Source organism: Pleurodeles waltl, chromosome 5, assembly GCF_031143425.1.
Source record: "Pleurodeles waltl isolate 20211129_DDA chromosome 5, aPleWal1.hap1.20221129, whole genome shotgun sequence".
Taxonomy (NCBI): Eukaryota; Metazoa; Chordata; class Amphibia; order Caudata; family Salamandridae; genus Pleurodeles; species Pleurodeles waltl.
The window spans coordinates 705739034-705764660 of record NC_090444.1 but is presented as its reverse complement, the minus strand read 5'-3'; the positions used below and the strand labels follow the sequence as shown (position 1 = coordinate 705764660).

At 43.0% G+C, this 25627-nt stretch overlaps 1 protein-coding gene across 10 annotated transcripts in view; it reads right to left on the bottom strand.

The window, feature by feature from the left end:
• Window positions 1–328: 328 nt before the first annotated feature.
• Window positions 329–25627, bottom strand: part of MAP7 (microtubule associated protein 7) — a 657230-nt gene continuing 631931 nt past the window's right edge. For 9 of the 10 annotated variants that reach the window (XM_069234654.1, XM_069234656.1, XM_069234657.1 and 6 more), the window contains 2 exons: window positions 9157–9389; window positions 329–1861 (listed from right to left, as the gene is read on the bottom strand). In XM_069234654.1, the coding sequence (XP_069090755.1) occupies window positions 1851–1861; window positions 9157–9389 (244 nt within the window). In that variant the 3' untranslated portion in view covers window positions 329–1850. The remainder of the gene's footprint in view (window positions 1862–9156; window positions 9390–25627) is intronic. The other variant, XM_069234655.1, reaches the window with a different exon arrangement.

The following is a 25627-nucleotide window of genomic DNA, read 5'->3' as shown; positions in this document are numbered from 1 at the left end:
TTTTCTTTTTCCTCACTCCTCGTTTGTCCCTCATCCATTCTATTTTATTTAAGTTCACTGATAGTTGAGATCATAGAATCATGCACACCCTACAGCTAAAAGAAAATGACACATTCTGGACAAGGGCAGGGAAGGCTGGAAGCAGTAATTGCTACTCCAATACCCTCTTCCCAAACCACTTAATTTAAATCCTGCCTTCTGTTGAGTAACAAAGGGGGAGTGGGGCGAGTAAGAAAGAAGGTCAAAAAGATGGGTTGGAAGTAGTCATTGTTTTATTTATTGGGAGTTTCACTTTAAACTAAAATTAACTTAAAAATCACAGAAGTCTTAATTATTTCAAACAAATTTTATTTTATAATTACATGCTATATAGATTAACTGAAATAAAAACGGCACTAATTGGACATCTTGTTAAATAGAACTTCTATGTACATGGACATAATAACTTTGAAGAAAAGAGAAAATGAACTCAAGCATTTATAGTGTTACCACATACAAATACAAAACATACTGACCAAAGGTATTTGTGTTATGTTCTGGTAGAGTACATAATCTATTGAATTTCAATAGATTTGCCTGTCTAATTTATGACATGAAATGAAACTTGTAACTTCGGAAAGACTATAATCTATCCATATTTACTTAGTTATCCTTCCCCTTTTAACATTGCATTGGTCATACAATTTTTCAAACTAGTTTGCTATTATTAGAATCTTATGCAAATCAAACAGATTTTTCCAAAGTACAGCGTTCATAAAACAAAAGTGCAGGGCTTTACTGCCATGGTGGGTAGCAGCAACACAGAAGAGGTTATAATTTCCAGATAAATCGGTGAATTTAGGATAAAATGGGAATATTTAAGTCACAATGCAGTCGTTAAGTGTGCCTGAAAAATTCGCATAATTTTCAATTTGCTCTGAAACGAGCAGAAACATTAACAAAATCAGTAGATAATCCACGGTTCTTACAATCTGATAAGGCAAAGAAAAAGTCTTTCATGGTTAAGAACAGCAGCAATGTACAGAATTAAAAAAAAAAAAAAAAAGTTTTCTCATATCATTAACATAACCACCAAAATTAAGTCTGCGGTATCATTCTACCGCATTGGTCTAATTCATGTATTACATTTTTCTTTTTGTGCCACAACATTTAAACAATAAAACTCCATAATAAATATCCTCTTTCCCTGGGCAGCAACAGGTTCTGCTCCATGAAAAAATAATGTATTTCTCTGTTTTTTTTCTAAATTTTACATATTGAAAACTGCTTTTAAAGAATAGTCTTTACATATATTGAGGGTCTGTGTAGCAGACAGACGGAAGAGATCCTGCAACTGACAGCTATAGGTATGCCCCTACAAATGGAGTTCTCTGCAAAAACAATTTAAGCCAGTAGGCTTAAAAGACACACCCCTGTAGCCCTACTAGTAGAGCAGAAGGGACATTATTTCAAGTATTAGACATAAACCATAGACAAGTGTGGCTAATTTAACATTGTACAGTTTTAAAAACGGAACACCAATGTCACTCAGGCTTCCCCCTTCCTCCTCAGTACTCCTCCAGCACTACCACATGCCAGGGTTTTCATTGTTTACAGTATTTAGTGATGCCACTAGACGAATGGTTGAAAAGCCATTGAATATGATGTTTACAAGGCATTTTGCTACTTTTCAAAGCATTAAATTGACATCCAGTCTAGCGTTTTCCAACTGGTTTTACTAGGGTTCCTTTAATAAAGATATAGCTGAGGAATTTTCAGAAAACTGAAGAAATATCTCCCCACTGAAGCTTGGAGGAAACAAAATCATCCTTTTTGAAGATGGATGCTTGATTTCACCTTTGGTTCAACTGTCAGATAACTTCTGTTGGAGAAATAGAGTGTACATTAGTGAGCCAGCCATTATCGCTACACAAGCAGCAAGCACACAGAAAATAACATCTTTGAAAATGATTACATCTAGTGGTCAACATGAATGGAAAACCACGATGCGTATCTTGTGCCTTCTTCCAGTGTGTGAGAAAGTATGCGTTACGCTACCTACACATAACTGAGCGACACCATGGCAGGGCTGGCAACTCTGGCATTTTCTCAGTAGGCAACAGGTTGCTTTCAACGCAAGATAGGCTGCCATGGCCAAAATTTAGCAACCTCTTGCAATGTAGTGTAGGATTGGTCTGAACACTTTTGTAAGGGGTCATTTTGGTTTCCAGTCCTACCCTGACTGATACCAAAACCCGAAATTTCTATCCAGGAAAAGAGCAACTTGATTTCAAAATTAGCTATATAGCACTGTAGATACCCTTCAAAAATATCTCACCCGAGTTTAGAACAATACATCACCCTCAATGTGGTACAGCGGTCACATAGGCACAGCTATAAGTTGTCCCTAGTAAACCGAAATGCACGTTAATTTGTGAGTAACTTAATATTTCCCAAATTTTGTTACCGAAAACATGCCTTATTTTTATACAAATTTGCCTTTAGTAAGTATGAAAGTGCATGTGTTGAGGCAGTTGAGGATCAAATTATGCAGCTGGGTTATTTATCTAACGTAAGGTGTGTGTGTGTGTGTGTGTGTGTGTGTGTTGGTGGGGGGGGGGGTATAAATTAAATTCCAAATTGTGCAGAACTAGTAGAAACATTATCCAGCAGGATTATTTCGACCCAGTTGAGATAGAGACAACGTTCTTTTTTTTTTATGTGCAAATTTCAAAATTATATGATAACCATCACGTAATTAAATTGCATAAAATTGGTCACTGTTTCATCTATAACTCTGTTCATGAAAGGTTCACAAAACATATATTTTTTTTAATCCCAATTAGTGCCCACTGTTTTAAACCTTTACTTAACGTTACTGCCCATACATAAGCATTAAAATGAGGTTATGGGGTCTTAAACAAGGGAGTAGCCAGAAAATTAAAATAGCCCCCTCTTTGAACGAAAGCGCTGATGCCAACAAGCAAGCAAAGCAGGTGAGCCAAACCCTCCCTTGAACAGCTTCCTTGTCTTTTCCATCAATGTATCTGTCTATTCATTATTTCACCTTTCCATCCATCTGCTTCACCTTGCCATTCTGTCATCCATTCATTCCATCACCCAAACTTTTCCCATTCATCTGCCGTTCTATCCAATCTGCCATCCGTCCAATTTTCCATCCATCCACTCTGCCATCCACCCATCCATCTAGACACTGCCTTACATCCAGCCAATCACTCTGCAAGCCATCCACTCTATTTAACCCCTACGCTATCCATCCATCAATGTATCCACTCTGCCATCCATACACCAACTCCATCATCCAGCCAGCCATCAATTCATCCTGCCATCCATCATCCATCTACCCACTCTGCCATCCAATCACTCTGCTATACATTCACCCATCTTTTCGCCCACTCATCCATTCACCTTTACTCTACCATTCTTTCATTTATCTACCACCCCTTTACTCTGCCTGCCATCATTTCGCCTCTCCATCGACCTATCCATTCACACTCATCCATCATTCCATTCATCCCTATACTCTGCCATCCTTTCACCTGTCCTCCACTATCCATCTATCCCTTTACTCTGCCACCCTTTCACCTGTCCATCCACCTATCCATTCACTCACTCATCTATCCACCTATTCCTCTACTTTGCCATCCTTCCACCTCTCCATCCATCTATCATTCACTCATCCTTCCACCCACTCATTATCCATATACTCATTCATCCACAACTCTTTTATCCATATTTACTACTTTTCTCCCTCCTTCCAATATTCCTTCTTTCTTTCCTTGTTTTGTTTACCCAACTGCAATTTTTCCTTTCTGCCGCCTGCTCTTCTATTAATGCTGTATTCCAGCCTTAATGATGAGATTTCGTGTGCCGGGTTGCAGACAGAAGAGGCCCATAAAGAAGCCCACCACCGCAGTAGCTGCTAAACGGGGGGTGGGGTTCATGACGCTCCTGGTCTTAAATACTCAATAGTAAGTAGCACATATGAATAACAGTTTTATGTTCACATACGTAAATATAGCATAGAAGGGACAACAGCCATTCATAATCATTGATCCCCTTCATGTATCAGTAGCAGTGTGATGTGTTACTAATATAGATTCCTGTGGGTTGTGTCGTCTAGTAATGTCTAAGCAGAGCCCGGATGTACTTAGACCATGACTTACTCGAAAATAGTGTTACATGGGTCTCTGCATTTGGGTTGCATATCGTTAAATTAAACACCATTCCGGTTTTGTGGGTGCTGCACCTCTGCCCCATTTTATGTCCACTCTTCTTTTTACTAGCAATAGTGCTGGTGAATATTTTCTATACGTTTTGGGTAGATCCTGTACGCAGCCCAGTAGGGATTTCATTGGGGTAGGTTCTATCTGGTCACCTGTCTCTCTGTTTGCCAAAAATACGTTTATTCCAGGGCAGGCCCATGCCAAATGTAAGAGGTACTGAATTGTCCAAATGTAACCTTGGCGCTTAGTGTACAGTATGCTCTATGTAAATAATTATAATGTATTAATGTAGGTTTACAATTTGACGATATTTCCTTTGTTTGTTGACAGCAAAACAGCCACATTAAATCGGTTGTTTTCCTGCATAGTTCTGATGCCCATCTCTCAGGAATAGGTATCCCTCCCTGGCACACAAAGTAAACATCTTGTTATAAATTATTGTGATCAGTGTCTTAGAAGAATGGTTAGACCGGATCATGGTCTATAACCTCCATTCCTATGGTTCCTCCATTGAGCCCCACTATAAACTTTCAATCTCTCTCTGTAATCTATCATTAATTAGTATCCATCGCTGGCTGCACTTTGAAGTGAACAGATTTAACAATCTCTTCTATAGAGCAAACTGTTTTTTTTTGTTTTTTTTAAAATAAAGGGCATTACAACTCTTTATTATTAACCAAATAATTAAGCACTACTCTCTCCTTTTAGCTGCAGAGAACCAAACAGAGTCCAGTATTTCACTTACTATTTCTTAATACATCTCACGCTGACGGGAAAACAATATTTTTCAAGCTAAATACCCCAAAGTAAACATGTAATATTAAAAAAGAGAAGCCGGTAACATGTAATATGGTTCTTTATTGCCATCTCGGGGTTCTAGTGAAATTTACTAACACTCGGCCTTCGCCCTCTCAGTGGCAACATTGAGCTACATATCTATATATATATATATATAATATATATATATATATTATATGAGAGAGAGAGAAAGAATTCACTGAAAAAAGCAAAGGTTACAGGTTAGGTTGTTAATTTACTTGCACAAAACCTTAGAAATTCAGCAGTTATAGTTGGAGTTATTTCAAGTAACTAACTCTAGCCCTAAGGTAACTATAACTTGCGCCCTCGCCATTGACAGTTTTCTGATTAATAATTTTATTGCAGTGATAATATCAAAGATGCCATAGAAGGTGTCAGTAATATAAAGTGTGGAGTAATTAGCTGCGCATGACGAAGGCGCGAATTATAGTTACTTTAGGGTGCGAGTTATAGTTTTATAGTTACTTTGAATAACTATAATTGCTGAATTTCTAAGATTTTGAGAGAGTAAATTCAGAACCCAACTATAACGTCCCTGTCACCTTTTTTTTCCTCCAGTGAATTTCTACGTTTGTTTTTCAGCATGCACAGACGGTGGCCAACCCTCCTGCATGCACCCAAACCCAAGCTGGGTACTGCCTTTGGCCGTGCATAGCATGAGTTTTGGTACAGTGTCTTTTTTTTTTTTTTTTTTTAATTTTTCTCTGGAACCACGAATCCTCAAACGGATTTGCGAATCCGGGATCCGTGAATCGGATGAAAAAAAAGAATAATTGGGCAATTTTTTTCCCACCCCTCCATATCTCCTATGGGGTCAGGATACCGTATCCTGACCCTTTATGTGTTTTTTCTCTCTTATTTATCCACTCCCGAGCCGAAGCGACAAAAAATGGTGGCAGCAACTTTTCTGTCATGTTCCAGCCAGCCAGTCAGGACCTTGCTTTTCCAAATCCTCGGAGCTAGATATCTATATTTTCTAGACTTCAATATCTCAGAAAGTACTGAACGGATTTACACCAAACCTAAAAATGCCGGATCTGCGGAACATAATCTAGCTTTGTGCCAAATTTGGTGCAATTCTGTTAAGCCGTTAAGGCTGCAGGTGTGTCTAAAGAACTGAAAATCCCTATAGACCCAGAATGGAAAGACCCCCCCTTTATTTCAGCCCTGCTTCATCGATCACCCCAAAACATTCAAGACAGCAGCTGAACTGACTAAAATATAAGTTTTGAAAATTGTGTGAAGATTTGTCAAGCGGTACCGAGGTTATTGGCAAAACAAAAAACACTATGTATATTTGAAAAAATGGTCCTAACTATCAACACTTAGTGGCGACCGCCATTCAGGCGCAGCTCGTCCTTTAGGGCGGAGGGGCCACGCCCCCAACCTTTTGTCCCTCATGAAGAGTTTCTGTCAGGCTGAACCAAGGTCAGCCTGACAGACACTCTTCATTTTCATCTCAGACAGCCAGGAGTGAGACATGCGCGATTTGCGCAGATTCCTGGCTGCCTGAGCTGAACTTTGCTGGGCTGAGGAAGCTACAGCTCCTATGGGCGTGACCTCCTCGGCTCAGCAAAGGTGCCTCAAGGCCCTCCCCTGGGTGACGAGGAAAGCGTCACCCATTGACTTCGACCTGAGCGCTTCAGGTTTAGCCCTGAAGAGCCCACGGTGAGTGTCAATCAGTGACACTTCGTCACAGAGTGGGGTGGGGTCAGCAGTCTCACTGACCCCACCCCACTCTGTGACGAAGTTAGGACTGTTGCCTTCCCTCATTGGCTGACCTAAGGTCCCAAACCTCCTGGGACCTCAAGGCTGAACGTAAGTGTGTATGTGTGATGTTTTAAAATAAATGTTTGGTGCGTGCATGCATGTTTGAATGTTATGAGTGTTGTTAATGTGCGTGCATGCATGTGTGTGGGAAAGAATGAGTGTGTGTGATCTTTTAAAATGAATGTTTGGTGCGTGCGTGCATGTTTGAAAATGTTATGAGTGTTAATAGATGTGCGTGTGTGTCTGTGTGTGAAAGAATGAGTGTGTGCATGTGTAACTGCGGAGAAACATGCTTTGCATACTCCTAAGCATCTAGTTTTGGTGGCTCGGACATTACAAGTAGTTTTTCTTCAAGAAAGCTTCGATGCACGTACTGTGACATTCCTCCAGTCCACAATGTGCCTACTACTGACTCCACCCCGCCATTGGGTTCAAACGTGTTCAATAACTGCTCTGAGGCGATGTAAGACAACTCAATGTACTAGAGTCTCTGTCAAGTCCTTTCTGATCCCCAATAAAACAGTTTGGTTAATGCGGGCAGGATGATGGGACAAACACCTTTCAGTTTTTGCCACAGTGCAATACTAAGTACGGTTGGCTAATCACCATGGTGTGTGCACTGTCTGTCTTTCCCTCCGAGCACAAGACCTCCTATGAGTCCAGTACTGTCTTTTGCTGCAAATAGACTCAAAGATGAGGCAGTCATCCACCCAGATGGCATATATCTTCGGTGAACAAGATCTCCCGCTCGCCGTCAAAGCAGAGGAGGAACACCCCTCCATGGTACTGGTGCACTAGAAGATGCCCAGCCACAGAACTAGTCTTCAAGCACCTCTGAAGTGGAGCACCGCTGTAGAGAGATCATAGGTTTTGGCATTTGTTGTGATGTAATAAAGACTGAAACCTGAAAATGTAGTAATTAGGAACATTATTAAAGCACTGTAATACTGCAGAAACCTGAAGTTAAACAACTGAGGACCATAGAAGTATTTGAGCTCTCAAACTTCTGATCACAGTCAGACACTTAACTATCAGGTGAAAATGGCCCTTTTACTAGTTGTAGATACACTTGTGCATAGAAACACAAAGAGCAGTTCTCTTTTTACTTTGAAATCTGAAAGGCCACTGATAATTTATCACAGAGTGCACAGAAACTGAACAACTTCTGAAACTTTATAAAAGAATAAGTTCTCGGAGGATCCCAGCTCAAAAACATCAATTATTTTTGGCGCAGAAACCGGCCACATTGGTCACCAGTATGCTGGTACTTAGCCATATTTATCAGTGTATGGCCATATGACTCAAATGCAAAAGAATGCTTTTTGAATAGCAAATGTGAACTTAGCCACCCACCCCATTAAGTATCTACACCTGAAAAGGATGGGGGTGTGAACAGCATCTGATTCAGTGCAAGGTGTAAATCAACAGGTAAACAGTACAGCAGGACCCCTGAGCCACTAACACAGAACTACTAACAGAGGACCCTGGACAGGTATGTAATCCCCAGCAGGCTTGTTACAGGTAGAGGAGCCTGTGTGTCACACTAAACATTTTCTTTAAAGTGAATTATAGGTGTCCAGTAAATCAATCTGCGTGGCAAAGCCCATCCTGACAAACAGAGAAACCAAATGGTTTCTTTTTGTGAACAAATATGGACCCCAGTTGGAATTTCTCCGCATCTCAACACAAACATAAAACTAATACAACAACAAAAAATGGACCTTAGCTGAACAAAGAACAGCATCAAGCACAAGGCAGTTTCAGCAAAATAAACTGGTATTTCTGTAGATGGGGCAGATATTTATGTCTCCAAACATAGGGAAAAGGCTACAATTGTTTGTTAATTGTAAAGTGCTACCACCGATGCCTGCTTCCCCAACATGACTCCAAATCATTATTTAAGAAGAGTGATGAGGAAAATAAATGAAATGGTAATGTATGCAGTTGGTCGCCAAGGGAAATGAGCCTACAAAAAGCCTCTGGGTTCATATGAAACAGAGGTTTTATCAGATTATTGTACGAAGAGCTGATCAAGATGTACTGCAACTTTAGTTAGTGGTCTGAACTACATTCTGAGGAGTAGTTTGACTTTCTGCTTTTACATTTCCAACACTTCAGAGAAGTACAGAATTGAATGCTGAGCCACTGTTGTAGACTTTCCATTCCCTTTCTCTATCAATTAGTTAAATCATCTAAAAATCATCTTTGCAAGCCTTCAATTGTATGCAGACTGTCCGTCCATTCCTACAAAGGACAAGGTATCAAACAATAATGAGATATGTAGCCCCCAGTGTGATAAACCCACGTTCATTGGAACTAAATAAAGTGCATGACCGCTTACCTGCTGTTTGCTGTGTTTGAACATTGTCTACCTGAGCCAAAGGACCTAGAGACTCTGTCTCTTCAAAGGCTAAAATAGGGCTGAAGGGAATGTCTGGGATATTGCTTCCATCACTGCTAAAGGCATTCACTTTGGATGTTTTATTTCCACCAGGTAGGTTTATCAGTTCTTCAAAGTCTTCATTCTGCATGGACACCCCATTCTCATTTGGTAGTTTTTCATTCTTGTGGCTGCTGAAATAAATATTCAAAGAATCTGAACAAAAGGATTGCAAGTGGTCTTAGTCAATATTCATGTGACATGTAGTTCATGATAAAATGAGCAAATCACTTCAGTGTTCAAATTGTTTAACAGTAAAATTGCAGTGTTAAACGTGATGGTAACTACTGCAACTTTCCCTGTATCCGGAGCACACCTTGTTTATGGTGTAAGTAACCCCCAGGCTCAAGACTCTAGGGTCTTGTTTTGTGACAGCACAAAAAAACATGGCTTACCATAAGACAACAGCCATTGCCGAAGAGGCAGCCTTCACATTAGGAGAATCCACCAATGTGGTCTAAGGACTTTATCAGTGATGTTGCCATGACTGACTGACTTTCTATTCAGGATGTTAGGGATTATGGTTGCACACAGCACGTTCTATTAGCAAATGTATAAGTTATCTGAAGAGAACCAACCGGATTTCAAACCGGATATGATCAAATGTATGCAATCTGACTGAATAAGCCATACTTCTTCACTGGGAGATATACATATCCATTACATGTTGCTTTTTGTGTACATCTCAACTTTGTAACTAAAAAAAGGTTATTCACCAATTCATGCAATAACTTACTCATAAACACATGATAAATAGATGATTTCTACAAATAATTAGCATTAAACAGACCACTGGGGTACCCTCCTTTTCTTTTTTTTCTATCAATGCAGGTGGCAGGGATTTTAGGGGTTCACACCCAACATATGCATGTATTACCAGTGGAGCAGAGTGGAAAGGGACTCCTCGTTGCATGAAGTTTTTGGGTCTATGCTCTGTTCAGTAGTTTCACGGGCAATGCTGAGAGGGTTTTGTTGTCTGGCAACAAGGCTTATCCTTTTCTGACTAATACCCTGATTTTAAAAATGATCTTGATAAATAGGCTAAACTTTGCCTCTAGAATCATGAGAGTGTATTTACAATGGTTTGCTCCAGACTTTAAACTTTAGAAACTACCTGTGCAGTGTCCTTGTGAACTCACAATTTGTAACCCTTAACAGATGCACATTAACCAGCTAGATTGCCTTAAAATATCTTAATCCACATCCGTAATAATACTGCATAGTTTCTGGATGTTAAGATATGCCATACAGATTTCTCCTTTCAGGCCCTTTACTTCCAGCTATTATTAGTCATAAAATACGTGTCTCCCTATCTGCTAACTCTCTGGAGAAGCAGCACAGTCTTACTGCTAGGGGAATGGATTATGTTACTTACCCTGAAAGCATCTGTTTATTGCATGCAGTGTGGTAGATTCACATGCTCTAGATACTTCTGTCATATAGTATTGGGTCCAGCTGTGTACAAGTTGTTTTTCTTGGAAGAATCTTCTGGAGTAACAAGGTGAAGTGACCCCTCCTCTCTGTGATAGTGCGCATGGGCATCACCTCCATTGTTAGATTGTTTCCCCGCAATTGGGTGAGAATGGAGTGTGAGTGTAGTCTTAGAAAGAGATATCCATATGTATAAGAATGTAAAAATATACTACAGCAGCCATGGGCTTCGGTGGGGGACAGCAGGCGCATGTGAATCTACAGCACTACATGCCACAAACAGATGCTTACAGGGTAAGTAGCGTAATCCATTCCGTTGCTGGTGTGGCTGTAGATACACATGCTCTGCATTGACTGTAAAGCAGTGCCCTCCATAAAGCTGTAGCTAACCGATGGGTGTTGTAGTTGTCTGAAAAAGAGTACAATGCACTGCTTGTCCAACACTTGCTTGTTGGCATGCTGATACATCCACATAGTAGTGTTTAGTAAAAGTGTGTGGAGTTGACCATGTAGCTGCTTTACAAATTTCAGCTACTGGTATGTTACCCAAGAAAGCCATAGATGCTCCTAACTTACGAGTTCAGTGCACTCTAGGAGACGTGGACAAACTTCTTTTATATTTGGCGTAACACGTTTGGATACATTTAACTATCTATCTAGAGATACCAGCTTTAGATATAGCCTTTCTTGTGTGGGGTGGGGAGAAAGCAACAAAACATTGTTTAGTTTTACAAACCTTTAATTCTGACAATGTAATACATTAAAGCTCTTAACATCTAATGTGTGCAAAGCTCTTTCTGCAACTGACTCAGGTTGTGGAAAGAAAACTGGCAATTCAAACATTTGTTTTCAGTGAAATGCAGATACTACCTTGTGTAAGAATTGTGGGTTGGTCCATAGGACTACCTTGTCCTTACGTATCTGAAAAAATGGTCCTTCCAAGGTTAATGCCTGAAGCTCACCAACATGTCTTAGTGAGGTGATTGCTATCAAAAACGCTACTTTCCATGATAAAAACTGTAGTGGATAGTTATGCAGTGGCTCAAATGGTGGCCCCATAGGCCTAGTGAGTACAATGTTGAGATTGCAAACTGGTGTAGAAGGCACTCTAGGTGGGATTACCATTTTAAAGCCTTCCATAGAAGCGTTAACAACAGGTATTTTGAACAATGACAAATGTTGTCTGTTTTGCGTGTATGCCGCTGCAAGGGAAGTATTGAAGTATATGCTAGGCAACAAGTTTGTAAATTAAGTAAATTGCATACAATATCTTGAACAGTTGCTTTAAAGGAGTCGATATGTTTGTTGCGACAATAGAAAACTAATCTTTTCTACTTAGCAGCATAACACGCCCTAGTGGTGGGTTTACCTGCTTCCTTAAGAATGGTCATGCATTCCGGTGGAAGATTTAAATATCCAAACTCTGACTTCAGGAGCCAAATCGCAAGATTGAGTTCTTTGGGATTTAGATGCCTGATTTGTCTGTGGTTTCTGAGTGAGAAGATCTGGGTGTAGAGAAAGCTTAGCATGGTGTACTTCTGATAGTTCAAGTAGTTTGGTGTACCATGGTTGTCAAGCCCAAGTGGGAGCTACTACAATGAGGGTGAGAGACATCTGCCTGAGCTTCCAAACTACAAACAGAAAAAGAGGGAGAGGTGGAAAAACACAGGCAAATATCTCTCACCAATTCATCCATGGAGCATTGCCTTTGGATAGAGAGTGAGGGAATCTGTAGGTGAAGTTTGGGCATTTTGCGTCGTTTACGACTGTGAACAGTTCTATGTGTGGAAAACCCCACCCCTGAAAGTATAGCAGGAGAACTCAAGGGTGGAGTTCCCATTCATGGACTTGTTGCTGCATCCTGCTTAGGAGGTTTGCAAAGTGGTTGTCCATCCCTCGGAGATATTCCACTAACAGGTAAATGCAGTGTCATATTGCCCAGTGCCAGACTGTCTGAAACCGGCATGATAACTGTATAGAATGTGTACCCTCCTGTTTCTGCAGATAAAACATCTCAGCTGTGTTGCCCATTCGGACCAGAACAACCTTGACTGTTAAGTGAACTAGGAAAGCTTTGAGGGCTAGATTAACGGCTTAAAGTTACAAGCAGCTGATGTGTAGGACTTAGGGGGTTATTCTAACTTTGGAGGAGTGTTAATCCGTCCCAAAAGTGACGGTAAAGTGACGGATATACCACCAGCCGTATTACGAGTTCCATAGGATATAATGGACTCGTAATACGGCTGGTGGTAAATCCGTCACTTTTCCGTCACTTTTGGGACGGATTGACACCTCCTCCAAAGTTAGAATAACCCCCATAGTGTTTAGAGTCCCAAAGTCCTTGTATGGATAGATTTTGCAGGTGTGCGCCCCATTCTGTTAGAGATGCATCCACTGTAAGAGTGATCTGGAGAACGGGGTTGAGAAACCACCACCCTTTTGACAAATTTGTGTTCCACCACTGCAGAGTGATGAGTGCAACTGTCTACCAACACTAGATCTTATACCTGAACCTGTTACCAAGACCATTTATTTGTCATGACTCATGCAGAGGACGCTTATGTGCAGTTTTGCATGTGGTACTTTCCCAATACAAGACACCATCATACCTAAAATCCTTTGAACTGTTCTTACTGTTATCTGTTGATTGGGGTCCACATGCCACATCAGGGTTGTGACATTTAGAATTTTGACTGCATTTGGGTAAGCTACTTCTAGCTGTGTGTTGAGGGCGGCTCCTATAGATGGGTGGATCTGTGAAGGTTGAAGATGCGATTTCTGTATGTTAATGGTAAATCACAGCTGATGAGAAAACCAAGTGTGGTCTGGGTGTGATGCAGACATACTGGAAATGTACTAGATTTGATAAGCCAGTCATAAAGATATGAGAAAACATGAATACCTTGTCTGCATAGATGTGATACAACTAGTGGGAGACATTTTGTGAAGCCACAAGGTGCGTTAGTAACTCCGAATGGGAGTACTTTGAATTGGTAGTGTTTTCACTGTATTACAAACCGGAGGTATTTCCGCTGAGCTGGATGTATTGGGGTGTGAAAGTAGGCATCGTTCAAGTCTAGTGTGGACATAAAATCTCCTTGTTGTAATAGGGGAGTCATATACTGAATGGTTACCACATGAAAGTGTTCAGAAAGGATGTAGTGATTTAAGGGCCTGAAATCTAGGATAGGCTGAAGTGATCTGTCCTTTTTGGGAATAAGGACAAATGGTGAACATACTCCTGTGTCCTTCTGATTAAAAAGGACAGGTTCTATGGTTTCTTTGAGCAGATTAAACAAATTTAGATGTTGCATGGAAAGGTTGTGTTTGTGAGGTGGTATGTTTGGAGGTTTTTTAATGAGCTCCAGGCAACAACCATGTTGGATAACATCCAACACTCACTGATCCGTTGTTATTGTTTTCCAAGTGGGGGACAAATACTGTAGTACTGTAGACGTCCCCCAACATGTGTTAAGTGATTGGGGGAGGAATGAGAACAGAGTTAGCTTAGATGTTAGATGTGGAAGGAGAGGTGCGAGTGGATGCACCTTTTTCTCGACCGTTGGAATTTCCCCCCTGTAGGCATGTCTACATACGAGTACGCTAGTATGTATGCCCCTAGCAGCTGTGTCTGCTGCATCAACAGCACACTTAATAGAATTATTAGAAACTAACTTGCCTTCCCTAACAAGTTGTTGACCCTTCTTTTGAAACTCCTCAGGGAGATGTTGAATAAGATCTTCTATCTCAACCCAGTGTGCCATATCATAGCTTGCTAACAGCCCCTGAGTATTAGCGATTCTCTAGTGATTGGCTGCTTGAACTGCCAACCCTTTTGTATGAGGCATCTACGAGTTTGGACTCCTTATCTGGTGGAAGAACATCAGCTGAGGTTTGAGAATTAGCTTGTTTTTCGAGCATTTGATACCACTAATGAGTCTGATGGAATATGTCCTCTAATGTAAGCAGGATCAGAAGGCATTGCCTTATATTTTTTTGTCTGTCCTGGGTGTTGTAATTAGGGTGCGCACTGGATCCTTGAAGATCTCGTCTGCATGACGGGTCATTCCTTTTAAGATAGGCAGATACTGGCAAGCCCTGGTAGTAGAGGAGAGAGTTTAAAAAATGAAAACATCCTCTATAGGATCTTTGTGTAAAGGGACCTAATGGTACACAGCATCCCTCGTTACAAGCTCATTAGGCGGCATATGACACAAGACTGGATTGCTCGTATGGCACAAAACTTACGTCCACCACCGACATGGTTTCCGAATTCACCACTTACAATCATGAATTATACAAGTCGCATGGCATCACCTCCTCTGAGGCACTGGCAGAATACCTATCAGAGGTTGCCCTGATGTGGCTCGAGCCAGGGCACTAGCAGTACCTTTTTGGCCCTATAACCTGCGTTTTTTCAGGCCATTGATGCTCTGATTGGCTCGAAGGCCATGGGAATGAATGGTTTCACGGGGGATTTTTATAAAACTTAAAAAGATATCCTAACTCCCACACCTCCTTGAGGATTATGATAGTATTGCTTTTGAAATGCACCAAGTCCCCACATTCATATGCATTTTTTTGACCGCTGTTGTTGCTAAACCATGACAACAAGATACTGGTAAAGGCTGTAGCTACTTGACTGGCTCTTATGATGGACAAAATTATATCTCCTATGCAATCGGGTTCTGTACCGCACCGCTCGACAGCGATACACATCCGTACCATTTTTCCTGTCATCAACCGAATTGCTCTGACTTTGCCACCGGTGGCGGTGATGCTGGACACTGAAAAGGCATTTGATTCTCTTGAATGGCCCTTTCTGGCGAAACTTGGGCTCCTGAACATTTCCGAGACCCGATTGCCTTGCTCTATGTGGCCCCTCTCACCTGTGTCCGGGTGAATGGCAAACTGATGGAGACCTTCCCCCTAACTTGTGGCACACATAATGGCTGCCCGTTGTCACTAATGCTATTTATAATAGATATGGCTCCTTTGGTGTCTGCTTTCCAGGAAAGTCATCTTGATTGAGGACTGAGGCTTCCTTGAGGCCCACTGCTGGCCTCCATTTACACTGACTATGTCCTGTTATTTGCCCTAGACCCTGCTATAAACCTCCCTCCTTCCATTCCAGCAGTTGTGCTATTTGGAGCCTACTACGGTTTATCTATTAACTGGAGCAAATCTGAGATATTTCCATTGACTGATGCCATGCCCCCTGCTCAATGGAGTACCCCCTTTGGTGATGTATGGACCCACCAAAATACCTTGGCATTTTTCTCCATAGAGACATCAATGAGGTGGTGTGGTTGAACTATGGCCCTGCTATGGACAAACTTGTGATGCAGTTTGATAGGTGGGTTGCACTTACTTTATCCATGGCAGGCAGGATTGCTGTAATCAGGATAGTGGTTTCTGCCGGGCTTTTTTCTTACCATTCCCACTGCCCTCTAAAAAATATTTTTTGATGCGCTCAGGGGTCTGCTTATTAAACTTGTCTATGCAGCATCCTCGTATGCGTTGGGATATTTTAACTCTTCCTTAATAGAGGGGTGGATTTGCAGTGCCAGACTTGCACCTTTATTACCTAGTAGCCCAGGCACTTTTGGCTTATTTTTGGTATCATCCGGACGCGTGACTACCCTTTCTTAAATCTGAATACTTGCAAGCTCCCCTATTCCCTCACCACAATGCTTCCGCAGGGCCTCACTAGAAGCCTGAATGATATCCAGACACTTCCTACCACGTGTTGGGCTTGGTCCAAACTACTCAAATATTTGGGATGCACTACTTTGTACTTCTCACTTCTGCCTCTGCCAAACAATCCCTGAGACCCACTTGCTGTGAAGCAGGCTACTCAAAGTACGCTAGACACTCATTGCTTGCATACTCTAGGTGACCTTTACAGCAATGGTACTCTTAAATCTGTATCCATATTGTTGGAGAGGAGACCAGCGACATATGAAAATAGATTTATCCTTCACCACTTGCACAGTACAATACACACAATCCTGCCTGTGTCTCTGGTGGAATCGCCTGACTTTCCACCTCTCTCTTTGATCCTCACTGCCCCTGAGGGATTGCACTTGATTTCCAGGCTTTATAACACCTCATGTACCCTGCGACCCATTGGACCGGAGAAATATCAGGCTGCACGGGAACAGGATTTAGGTAGCGCTCTGACCGACAATGGCAATACTGTTGTGCCTAAACTAAGCTCATCTCCAACAACCATTGACACAAGCTGCTGCATTACAAATTTCTCCACCACACCTATGTTATGCCACAGTTACTGGCCAGGCTTAACCCTTCCCGTGCACACACCTGCCCCTAGTGCTCTGCTGAACAATGACTTTGAGCATTTGGCCTGGAACTGTACCCTGATTCACACTTATTGGGATTCCATTCATGATACTATTGCACAGATGATAGGACATCCCCTCTAACCAATGCCATTACTGGCACTGCTGGGATATGTAAAACCACTGCAGAAACATTCTGCGGTTTGCCGCCCTGGCCCTACTTCTTGCAAATCATTGGGTGGCACTCTATTGGGTACGTGGTACTCAAAATACTGTATCAGCCTGGCTCTGCGACATGTCTTATTGTGATACTACCAGCGAAATCTACACAATCTTGCAGCTACTCTCCTAAAGCCCAAATAGATATGGCAGCCACTTCAAAACTATCTTTTGATGGTGCCGCGACTCATGCAGACTCCCCCAGGTACACCCAGGCCCACACAATCCCTAGATGCCACTTGACGACTGTCTGTGCTCTTCCTTTACTTCTCATGCTCTGCTTGTTGGCACTGCTTCAAACCATGATCCTATTCGGAACCTTTCTCTATGCATGCATTTTATTAACCCTTCTACTTTGTTCCAACAGCTGGGATATTATGCTTAGTATCATTATTGCTAGTATGACTTGAGTTTACAGACTTTTTACTGTCTACTTTGTTAAATTCCACTGTATTTGTTGGTATAAAAGCACAAAAATAAAGGTTTAAAAAAATAAGCTTATTAAAAGATGTTGTGTCATCTGACGGTGAAGGCTTAACTGGGTAAAGGTCTGGATCTGGGTCTCCTGGGGGATCAATGTTGTATGTCTCCCAGAGATCTATTAGTGGCTGATCTAAAGTACTATCTCCACCCTGATCCTATGTGTATGATTGCGGAGAGCCTTGTGGATTTACATCAGTTATGTCCTCTATTTCAGAGTGTGAGTGATGTGGTGAAGGAAGGAGTTGTGGTGAGGAAAGTGGAGGAGGATGTGGAAGTGGAGGAATGACATGCAGAGGTGGATGAATGGGACTGGTGGCAATGAGATGAAGGGAAAGCAATAGCCTCCTCAAATGAAAGGTGACGCTTGGATGGAATTGGTGTCAGCTTTAGTCTTTGCCACAATCCGACCAGTAACAGGCTGGATATGCAGTGTCTTGTTTCGGATCGAGTCTCTCCACCACAGTCTCCAATATTGGATCTGGTGCCAAAGCAGTCACTATCGGTACAGAAGAGGAAGCCTTCGGTGTCGAAGTTAGTTCGTTTCGGTGCGGAGGTAGTCAGAACCAAAGAGGCAGATGGTCGGCTTGGTGCCAAGATCGACCGCCTATGTACATCAGCGTGAGCTTTACACTTGACTTTTGGAGCCGAGTCTGAGGGTGGGGCAGCATTAGCAATTGGTTGGTGCTTACCATGGCCTGTTGGCAGTGGTGGCCCAAAAGCTGTATGTTTGGTCGATACTGAATGTCTCTTGGTGGATTGTGTAGGAGCCTTTATACTCACTGATTGCTGCGCTGATAAAATATTTGAAGTTGACTCCTGTTTCTGCATCCTATTCAGAGTCTTGAATCATGAAGGCCTCTTCCTCTGTTGCCCAAGCCTCATGTGGCTCCTCCTGCTGTACGATGTCCTGGAGACCGAAGATGTCTGTTGTCTTCTTTAATTCTTTGCACTGCATTTCCTCCCGACACACACTGGCGATCCCGCAATGTCTTTTTAGATCAAAACAACATCACAAAATAAAATGATGGACGGAGTGTTGAAACTTTTCAAACACTCACCCCCAGTCACAGATCTGGGTTTAGTCCATCGTTATTTTGCTACCCACGTCACCCCAGTTTGGACCCTGCCATATGCAAATCAGTCTTGACCCTGTTACCCATGGGAACAGTCCAGCCCAAACTGCTAGGCCAGGTCCTCCCTGGACAGGAAACAAGCATCCCGGGACCGGTTTTGGGGTATCACCCTTCATCAGCCAGGCTAGCTTGAATCCAGTGGCGCAGCACACAAGGGACCCACGTCTGGGCATAACTCTGCCACTTGGGTTGCACAAAGCAACATCAGAAAACAAAATAAAGAGATGGACGGAGTGTTGAAACTTTTCAAACACTCAACCCCGGTCACAGATCTGGGTTTAATCCATCGTTATTTTGCTCGCCACGTCACCCCAGTTTGGACCCAGCCATTTTTAGATCGAAACGACAGACAGGCCTCAGACTTTTCTCATCGTGATCTGGAGACAAAGATTGCAAACCGAATGTTGGCCTTCAGATACAACTGAAAAGAAGGCCAATCCATCAGCAGTGTATTATATTCCAGTTCTGATGCGCAAAAAGAACAAAGAGGTACCTGACTGGACAAGGCCTCAAGGCCGCGAGTGGAGCCTGTCCAATCAATGAAGGACGATTTTCTTACTATTTTCGATGGATGGGTATGGAACACGATTGAAAACAATACAGACGAGCATGGTGGTGCACAATGGTCTGAAAGGGACCCAAAACGGTCTCAAACCAGAGCACAGACGAACACGTCCGAAGTCGATGGTGGAAAGAAAATCTCACAATGGCGTCAATGCCCATGTGTACTATCACCAAGAAGAGGGATCACTTTACCTCGTGACTCCAGAAGATTATTTGAAGAAAAGCAGCATGTACACATCCAGACCCAACTCTAGATGGCAGAATTAAGCAGTGCATTTGTATCTACAGCCACATGTGGCAAACAGTTATGTTTACAATTATCTTTAAACCTGGGGTTCCCTCTTTACCCCTATAATGAAGCCTCTCTCCTCAAAACATAAATTTTGCAAGTACCTGAAACCCTATACAACCAACTCCTGAGAACGTGATCTGTTTATAAATGGCCAGAATACAGATTTTACTCTAATATTCCACACCATATCTTTTCAAAATATGTTTTAGGTACAAAATATATTTACCTGGTCATAATGCTTTCTTTCAATCTTTACACATTTTTAAATATCATCAACTTTACACTGATGGCTTCATCGGCAGCCCTTACATTAGTTAGGAGAAGATGGTGGCGAGGTTTTCCTTTCATACGCCTGCTATGGAGCATACTAGAGACATTAGATCTGTATACAACTTAACACTGCCAGAAGAAGCATTTTGTGTGTGCTAAATGCATAATCCAGATCTAAAGGAATATAGCACTTTTTGGCTTCTAAGCAAGAAATTATAAGACCAACTCTTATCAGAAGGAGAAACCCCAGTTTGCATTCTCCTCTAACAACTTAATGCCTAAAACTCTCTCACTTCATAACACTGAGAGCTATAGAGAGCTATATAGGTACACAGGACTGCGCAACCTCCAGATCAATAAGGGATACAACATAAAATAGAATTCTCAGATGAATAAGCCAAAAATAAATATGAAACCAGTAGGGGCTTACTGGCTATGTAAAACATTACGAAAAATGCAGCCAATTAGCTTTTCAAATGGAAATGGCAGGCTTCTTGATAGTCTATGGTAAGAAGCAAAACCTTTTACAGTTTATTTTAGATTAAAATTTGAATTATCAACATTACAATGACAATTTATCTAATATCAATACAAAACATACAACTGAAAAATAAAGAGAGATACACATACTTCTCATTCAAGTCTGATAGGACAATCCAAAACATCAGCAGGATTGATTTCTCATATTCCTAACACATAGGTGTACAAAAAATATATTTCTCCAGCGATTCAGTACACCATTGCTTAGCTAAGTACATACCAATTTCCTCACCAACACACCACAGCTTGCATTTAAAAATAAATATTTGGTATTCCTAGACATGCCCTTTCACATCTAAAACCATAATGTGCCTTAAGCAAAAAAGAAAAAAAAATTGTCCGATTCTCAAATCCTGCCAGAATCTTCAAAGGCTTCATAGTAACAAAAAATGATTCCCAAGAGAATACCAGCATATCTGTATAATAGTTTTGATAGAAGAATCATCTTAATGGGTGCTATGCGACCCTACCTCACCATCTACCAAATCTGTAAGTCTCTGCATGCTGTGCAGAGGAGATCTGCATAATTCTGTTTGGCCATGTGTGCTGCTGTGGGCATAGTTTTACCCCTAGGTATGTGACATACCGTTGTGTCCAGGAGAAGGTTTAGGAGCCCTGCAGTGTACCCTGGAGTTCCGGTGGTACACTGATGCCCAGTATCTGGGATTTGTGTGTGTTAACTTTAAACCTGGACACGCGGCCTCCAGCTCTTGCAGCAAGGTAGGGAGTGTGGTTGTTGGGCTGGTGATGTTCAAGAGGTCATCATCAGCATAGAAACCTATTTTGTGCTCTGTTTTCCTAAAAGTCACCCCAGTGATCTTGGTGTTGTGGCAGAGCAAAGGATCTCCGCAAGGAGCTCCATGTATAGGGCGAAGACAAGTGAGTATACAGGACAGCCCTGATGAATCTATTTTTGTACATGGATGGAAACTGTCACCCCATAAACTCTTACTCTAGCCACTGCGTGCGTGTAACCACTCAACACACAGTTCCGGAAGCGTGGTCTTAATCCTTGCCCTGCGGAGTACCTCTTAGGGGAAGGACCGATGAACTCTCAAATGCCTTCTCTGCATCTATAGAAAGTAATACTGTCTGGATTTTGGAGTGCTGGGCTTTGTTGATAATACGCAATATTAGTTTAGAGAGTAAAGACCACTTGACCAGTGTCTACCAAGTCCTGCATGTGAGGGCCTAGTCTCTGCACCTGTAAAGATATTTTTTGACTATGTTGAGCGTTGAGATCGGGCGATAGGATGCACAGTTAATCAGACTCTTCCCTGGCTTGTGAATGACTGATAGCCACATTGTGCATTGTACACGTGAGCTTTCCAGTTTGTGCAAATGAGTTATACATCCTGGCCAGAAAAGGGGCGAAATGTAGGCAGAAGTGTTTGTAGAATGCTACTGTGAACCCATCTGGGCCAGGGCTTTCTTGATGTGGACGCGGGAGATGCTAGTTATAACCTCTGCAACTGTAATCTTTTCATCCCGTAGTTCTGACTGTTGAGAGACAGCAGTGTGATATTATCAAGGCAGATCTGTATGGGCCTTGAGGGAAGTGGGTCTGCACTGCATAGTTCCATGTAGATGTGTCAAAAGGCCTATGCTATCCCTTCTGGGGAGTACACTGGGTCTCCCGTGTGCACATTTATCTGCGCTACATTGTCCTTCTGTTACTTTGCTCGTAGCATCCGACCTGCCTTGCCGCCCTCAACATTGTATCTATGTTTGGTGTGCAGAAGGACATATTCTGTGGCGTCCTGCATAGTGCTGTAAGCTGGTGGCGAGCAGTTGAGTGTGGACGCAAAACCTTATAGGAACCAAAATTCTTGTGCTGTTTCTCAAAGTTGCCTACCCTATTTCTAGCTCCAGTTTTTGGCCGCTCCGATCTGTGTTTCGTATGGCCACAACAGCAATAAATTCCCTCTCAAAAACCAATTTGAGTGCGTCACCCTTAGCAGTCAATCAGAGAGATCCATTGTTTTCCATCAGGAAACTGGTAATGCGGTTTCATGTAGACTGGATGATGTCAGTGTGTCACAGAAGGTTGTCGTTCAAATGCCAGTGTCTCTGACGTGTGGGTCCATCTGGGTCATGCAATGTAAGGATGACAAGTGTGTGGTCTGAGATTGCCATAATGCCTATCTCTACCTGAGAGGTTTAAGCCAGGGGTTGGGGAGTGCCTAAGTAATAGTCTACTCTAGCACACATTTGGTGCGAGGCAGAGAAGAATGTTTCGACTTTGATATAAGGGTGGTGAGTGCGCTATACATCTGCCAGTCCGAGGTTTCTGAGCCAGGCCTGCTGCATCTTCAAAATGGCTCCCCCTTGACCTACTCTGTCTGAGCCGATCGGTCGAGTGTGGCATCCATTACCATGTTAAAAACTGCCCCATTGAGGATCTCTGTGTCTGGGGTTAGCATAGTTTGAGAGATCATGTCACGCAGACAGGTGTCTTGGTTATGGTTCAGAATGTATACATTATAAAGTGTGAATGTGTTTGCACAGTGCTCATGCTGACTTTGATCATCCTGCCAGGGATCTCAGCAATAGCAGCTAGTGGTAAACAGCAGGATAGTTATCCCTCCACTTTTTTGTTGGGCTCAGACAATGGGAGTCAACAAGCGAACCAATGGCTATGAAGTTGGTTCCAGTCTTTTTTCAACAGGTAGGATTCTTGTACAAAGCAGATGTCACAGTCAGATAATTTGAGCATGTGTAATGGAGCCTCGTTTCACAAGGGCATTTAGACCCCCGATGTCAAGGCTTAAAACTTTCAGAGGGTTGTGGAAGGGAGGGGAGTCTGCTGTGATCCAAGTCTCCCTGATGGGTGTGGATGAGCTGGTGTACATTGTGACAGTCTCTGTCTGCTAAAGTGGTGCAAACACAAACTGTCTCACTGAAACAAACAAAATTTAACAATGAACCACTCCCCCTCTCTGGAGTTTACAGTACCAGTCTTGGGCTATACTGGTGCCCTTTCGGTCCATAAGCCATTCTCTGTTGCGTTGGTGTGGCCCCCCTGCAGGACCTTCGGGCACAGCCCCCCTCTGGTGTGATGTATAATAATGCACAAGCCAACCCAGTCGCCTGTTTCTTGGGAGCGTCAGTTAGTCCGAGGTTAGGGCTCATGGTCCTCCATTTGTAGCTTGTTGAGAATTGCTTGTCGTTTTCAATGAATTTCTTTCTCTGTAAGATTTGCTGCTGACTTCTTTCTTGTACCTTAGTCCATCTATCTGCTCTCTGCGTTTGGCACCCTGATGCCAGGTGCAAGTCTGGCCAAGAGATCCCCTCTGTCAATTCAGGCATGTCCAGGGTGGAGGCCTCTTCTGCAACTGAGAGCACTGCCTTGGGCTTCCCTTTAAACATGAAGAACACTTTTTTACTCTGTAGGAAGGTAGTACTCAGTTTAAGTTGCATTGGTGTTGTAGGGATCCCAAAGCTAAGACCTGATAGAGTTGGCTTGCGGCCCCTCGAATTGGATAAGGCTGGTCTGGCAGGGTGCCTCCATGCTGGCCTCCTTCTGTTGGAAATAGTGTAGGCAGGTCAGAAAGTCCTTAGTTGTGGTCCCATCCACCAACAGAAGCCGCCTCTCTATAATGGGATTAAACTTCCAGGGTACAGTCCTACCTCTGTGTCTTCCAAAGTGGGCCATTAAAACCCTTCCCCCTGTCTTTCGGGCCAGGCACTCTCGACTGGGGGAAGGCACTTTCCTGCCGTCTAGTGTCACGCAGCAAGGTCCCCAGCCCCTAGAGCCAGAACGTTATCCAGGTGGCTCTGCAATGGTCCAGTGGTTGCACAGTTAACTGCTTGATCCCAGACTCTCTACCTACTCCAAAGTACTGGCAAGCCAGGGGCGAGGTCAGGCAGGGGTCTCCTCATCACCAGTCCTTTGCACAGCTTAATAGTGGCTTGGGAGTCCCTTGCTTTGCCTAGCACGGCTCACCCTGATAGTGTTCACCAGGGCTCGCGTAGGCCAGATTTTGCCATATCAGAGGAATTTGGAAGGGTGGGGGTCGCCCAGGCACTCTTGTAGGATCTGATGCAATATAAAAGGAAGGGAAGAGAGAAACCTCTATTGTTAACAGGGGGAACAGGAAAGCTGGGGAAAATTATGAAATGTAAGAGGTAATGTTGGGGGGTACACGAGAAAGGTCAGCAGGTGAGCATCCGGAAGAAAGGAGATGGACATGGGCTAGGGACATACAAGACGGGAGCGTTCAAGGTGTTGGCTATGTGAGCTCTGAAGCACACCATTCCAAGCAGCACAGTGATGGGTGTGGGGGTGGCCAGCATTGAGCCAATACCTAGACTTACTGGTATCACGGAGGACTGGGAGAAGAGGGGGGGGGGGGCATCCGCAATCAGTTCTTTGAATTGGGTAAGCATAGTGTCTCAGGCTGCTGCTACTGGGCACTTTCAGAGTTACTGGGGTTACACCTAATGTAATGAAGTACACTTTGCTTCCCCACCCCCCCAGTGGAGGAGTGCCCTGGGCCATTGGAGAGGTTCGGGCTCTCCAATGTATGGTGAGAAGTGGCTTAGCTAGCAGAAGGGCAAGATTGGCAAAGTGTGCCTGCACTTTATGATTCTTCCCCATGGGGAAGATACCTAGGGCTGTGCCCTCCCAGGAGTCAACATTGTGGTGTGTTTTGCGTGCCAATAGTTAGCTATACTTTGGCATGACCAGAGTATGTGCTGGAGGTCAGCTATGAGAGCCTGGCATCTGGGGCAGTTGAAACCGACCTCAGGAACATGTGGGTTCAGCCGGGAGGGCACGAGAGACACCCTGTGTAACACCGTATACTGAATGTTTTCAAAGCAGGAGTTTTGTGATACAATCTGAGGGAACTCCAGGGCTCCGGACCAAAGTTGTGTAAGGGTACCACCAAATCCTCCTGCCAGACATGGAGCAGGTGATTCGGGGGGGGGGGGCCTTTGTGTTCTCGGATTGCTTTGTAGAGCCATATTTTCTAGTTGACGCCCTTCCCCCATAGTGAGTAAGGTATTACAACATGGATAGGGGGTTCTTCTACTGTTCAATGCAGAGTCTGAATTGCTGCCAGGTAAGAGAAATTGGCCTTGGGGGGGAGGGGCAACAGGGTCCTATTGTACCTGATCAAACCTGAGAAGATGGG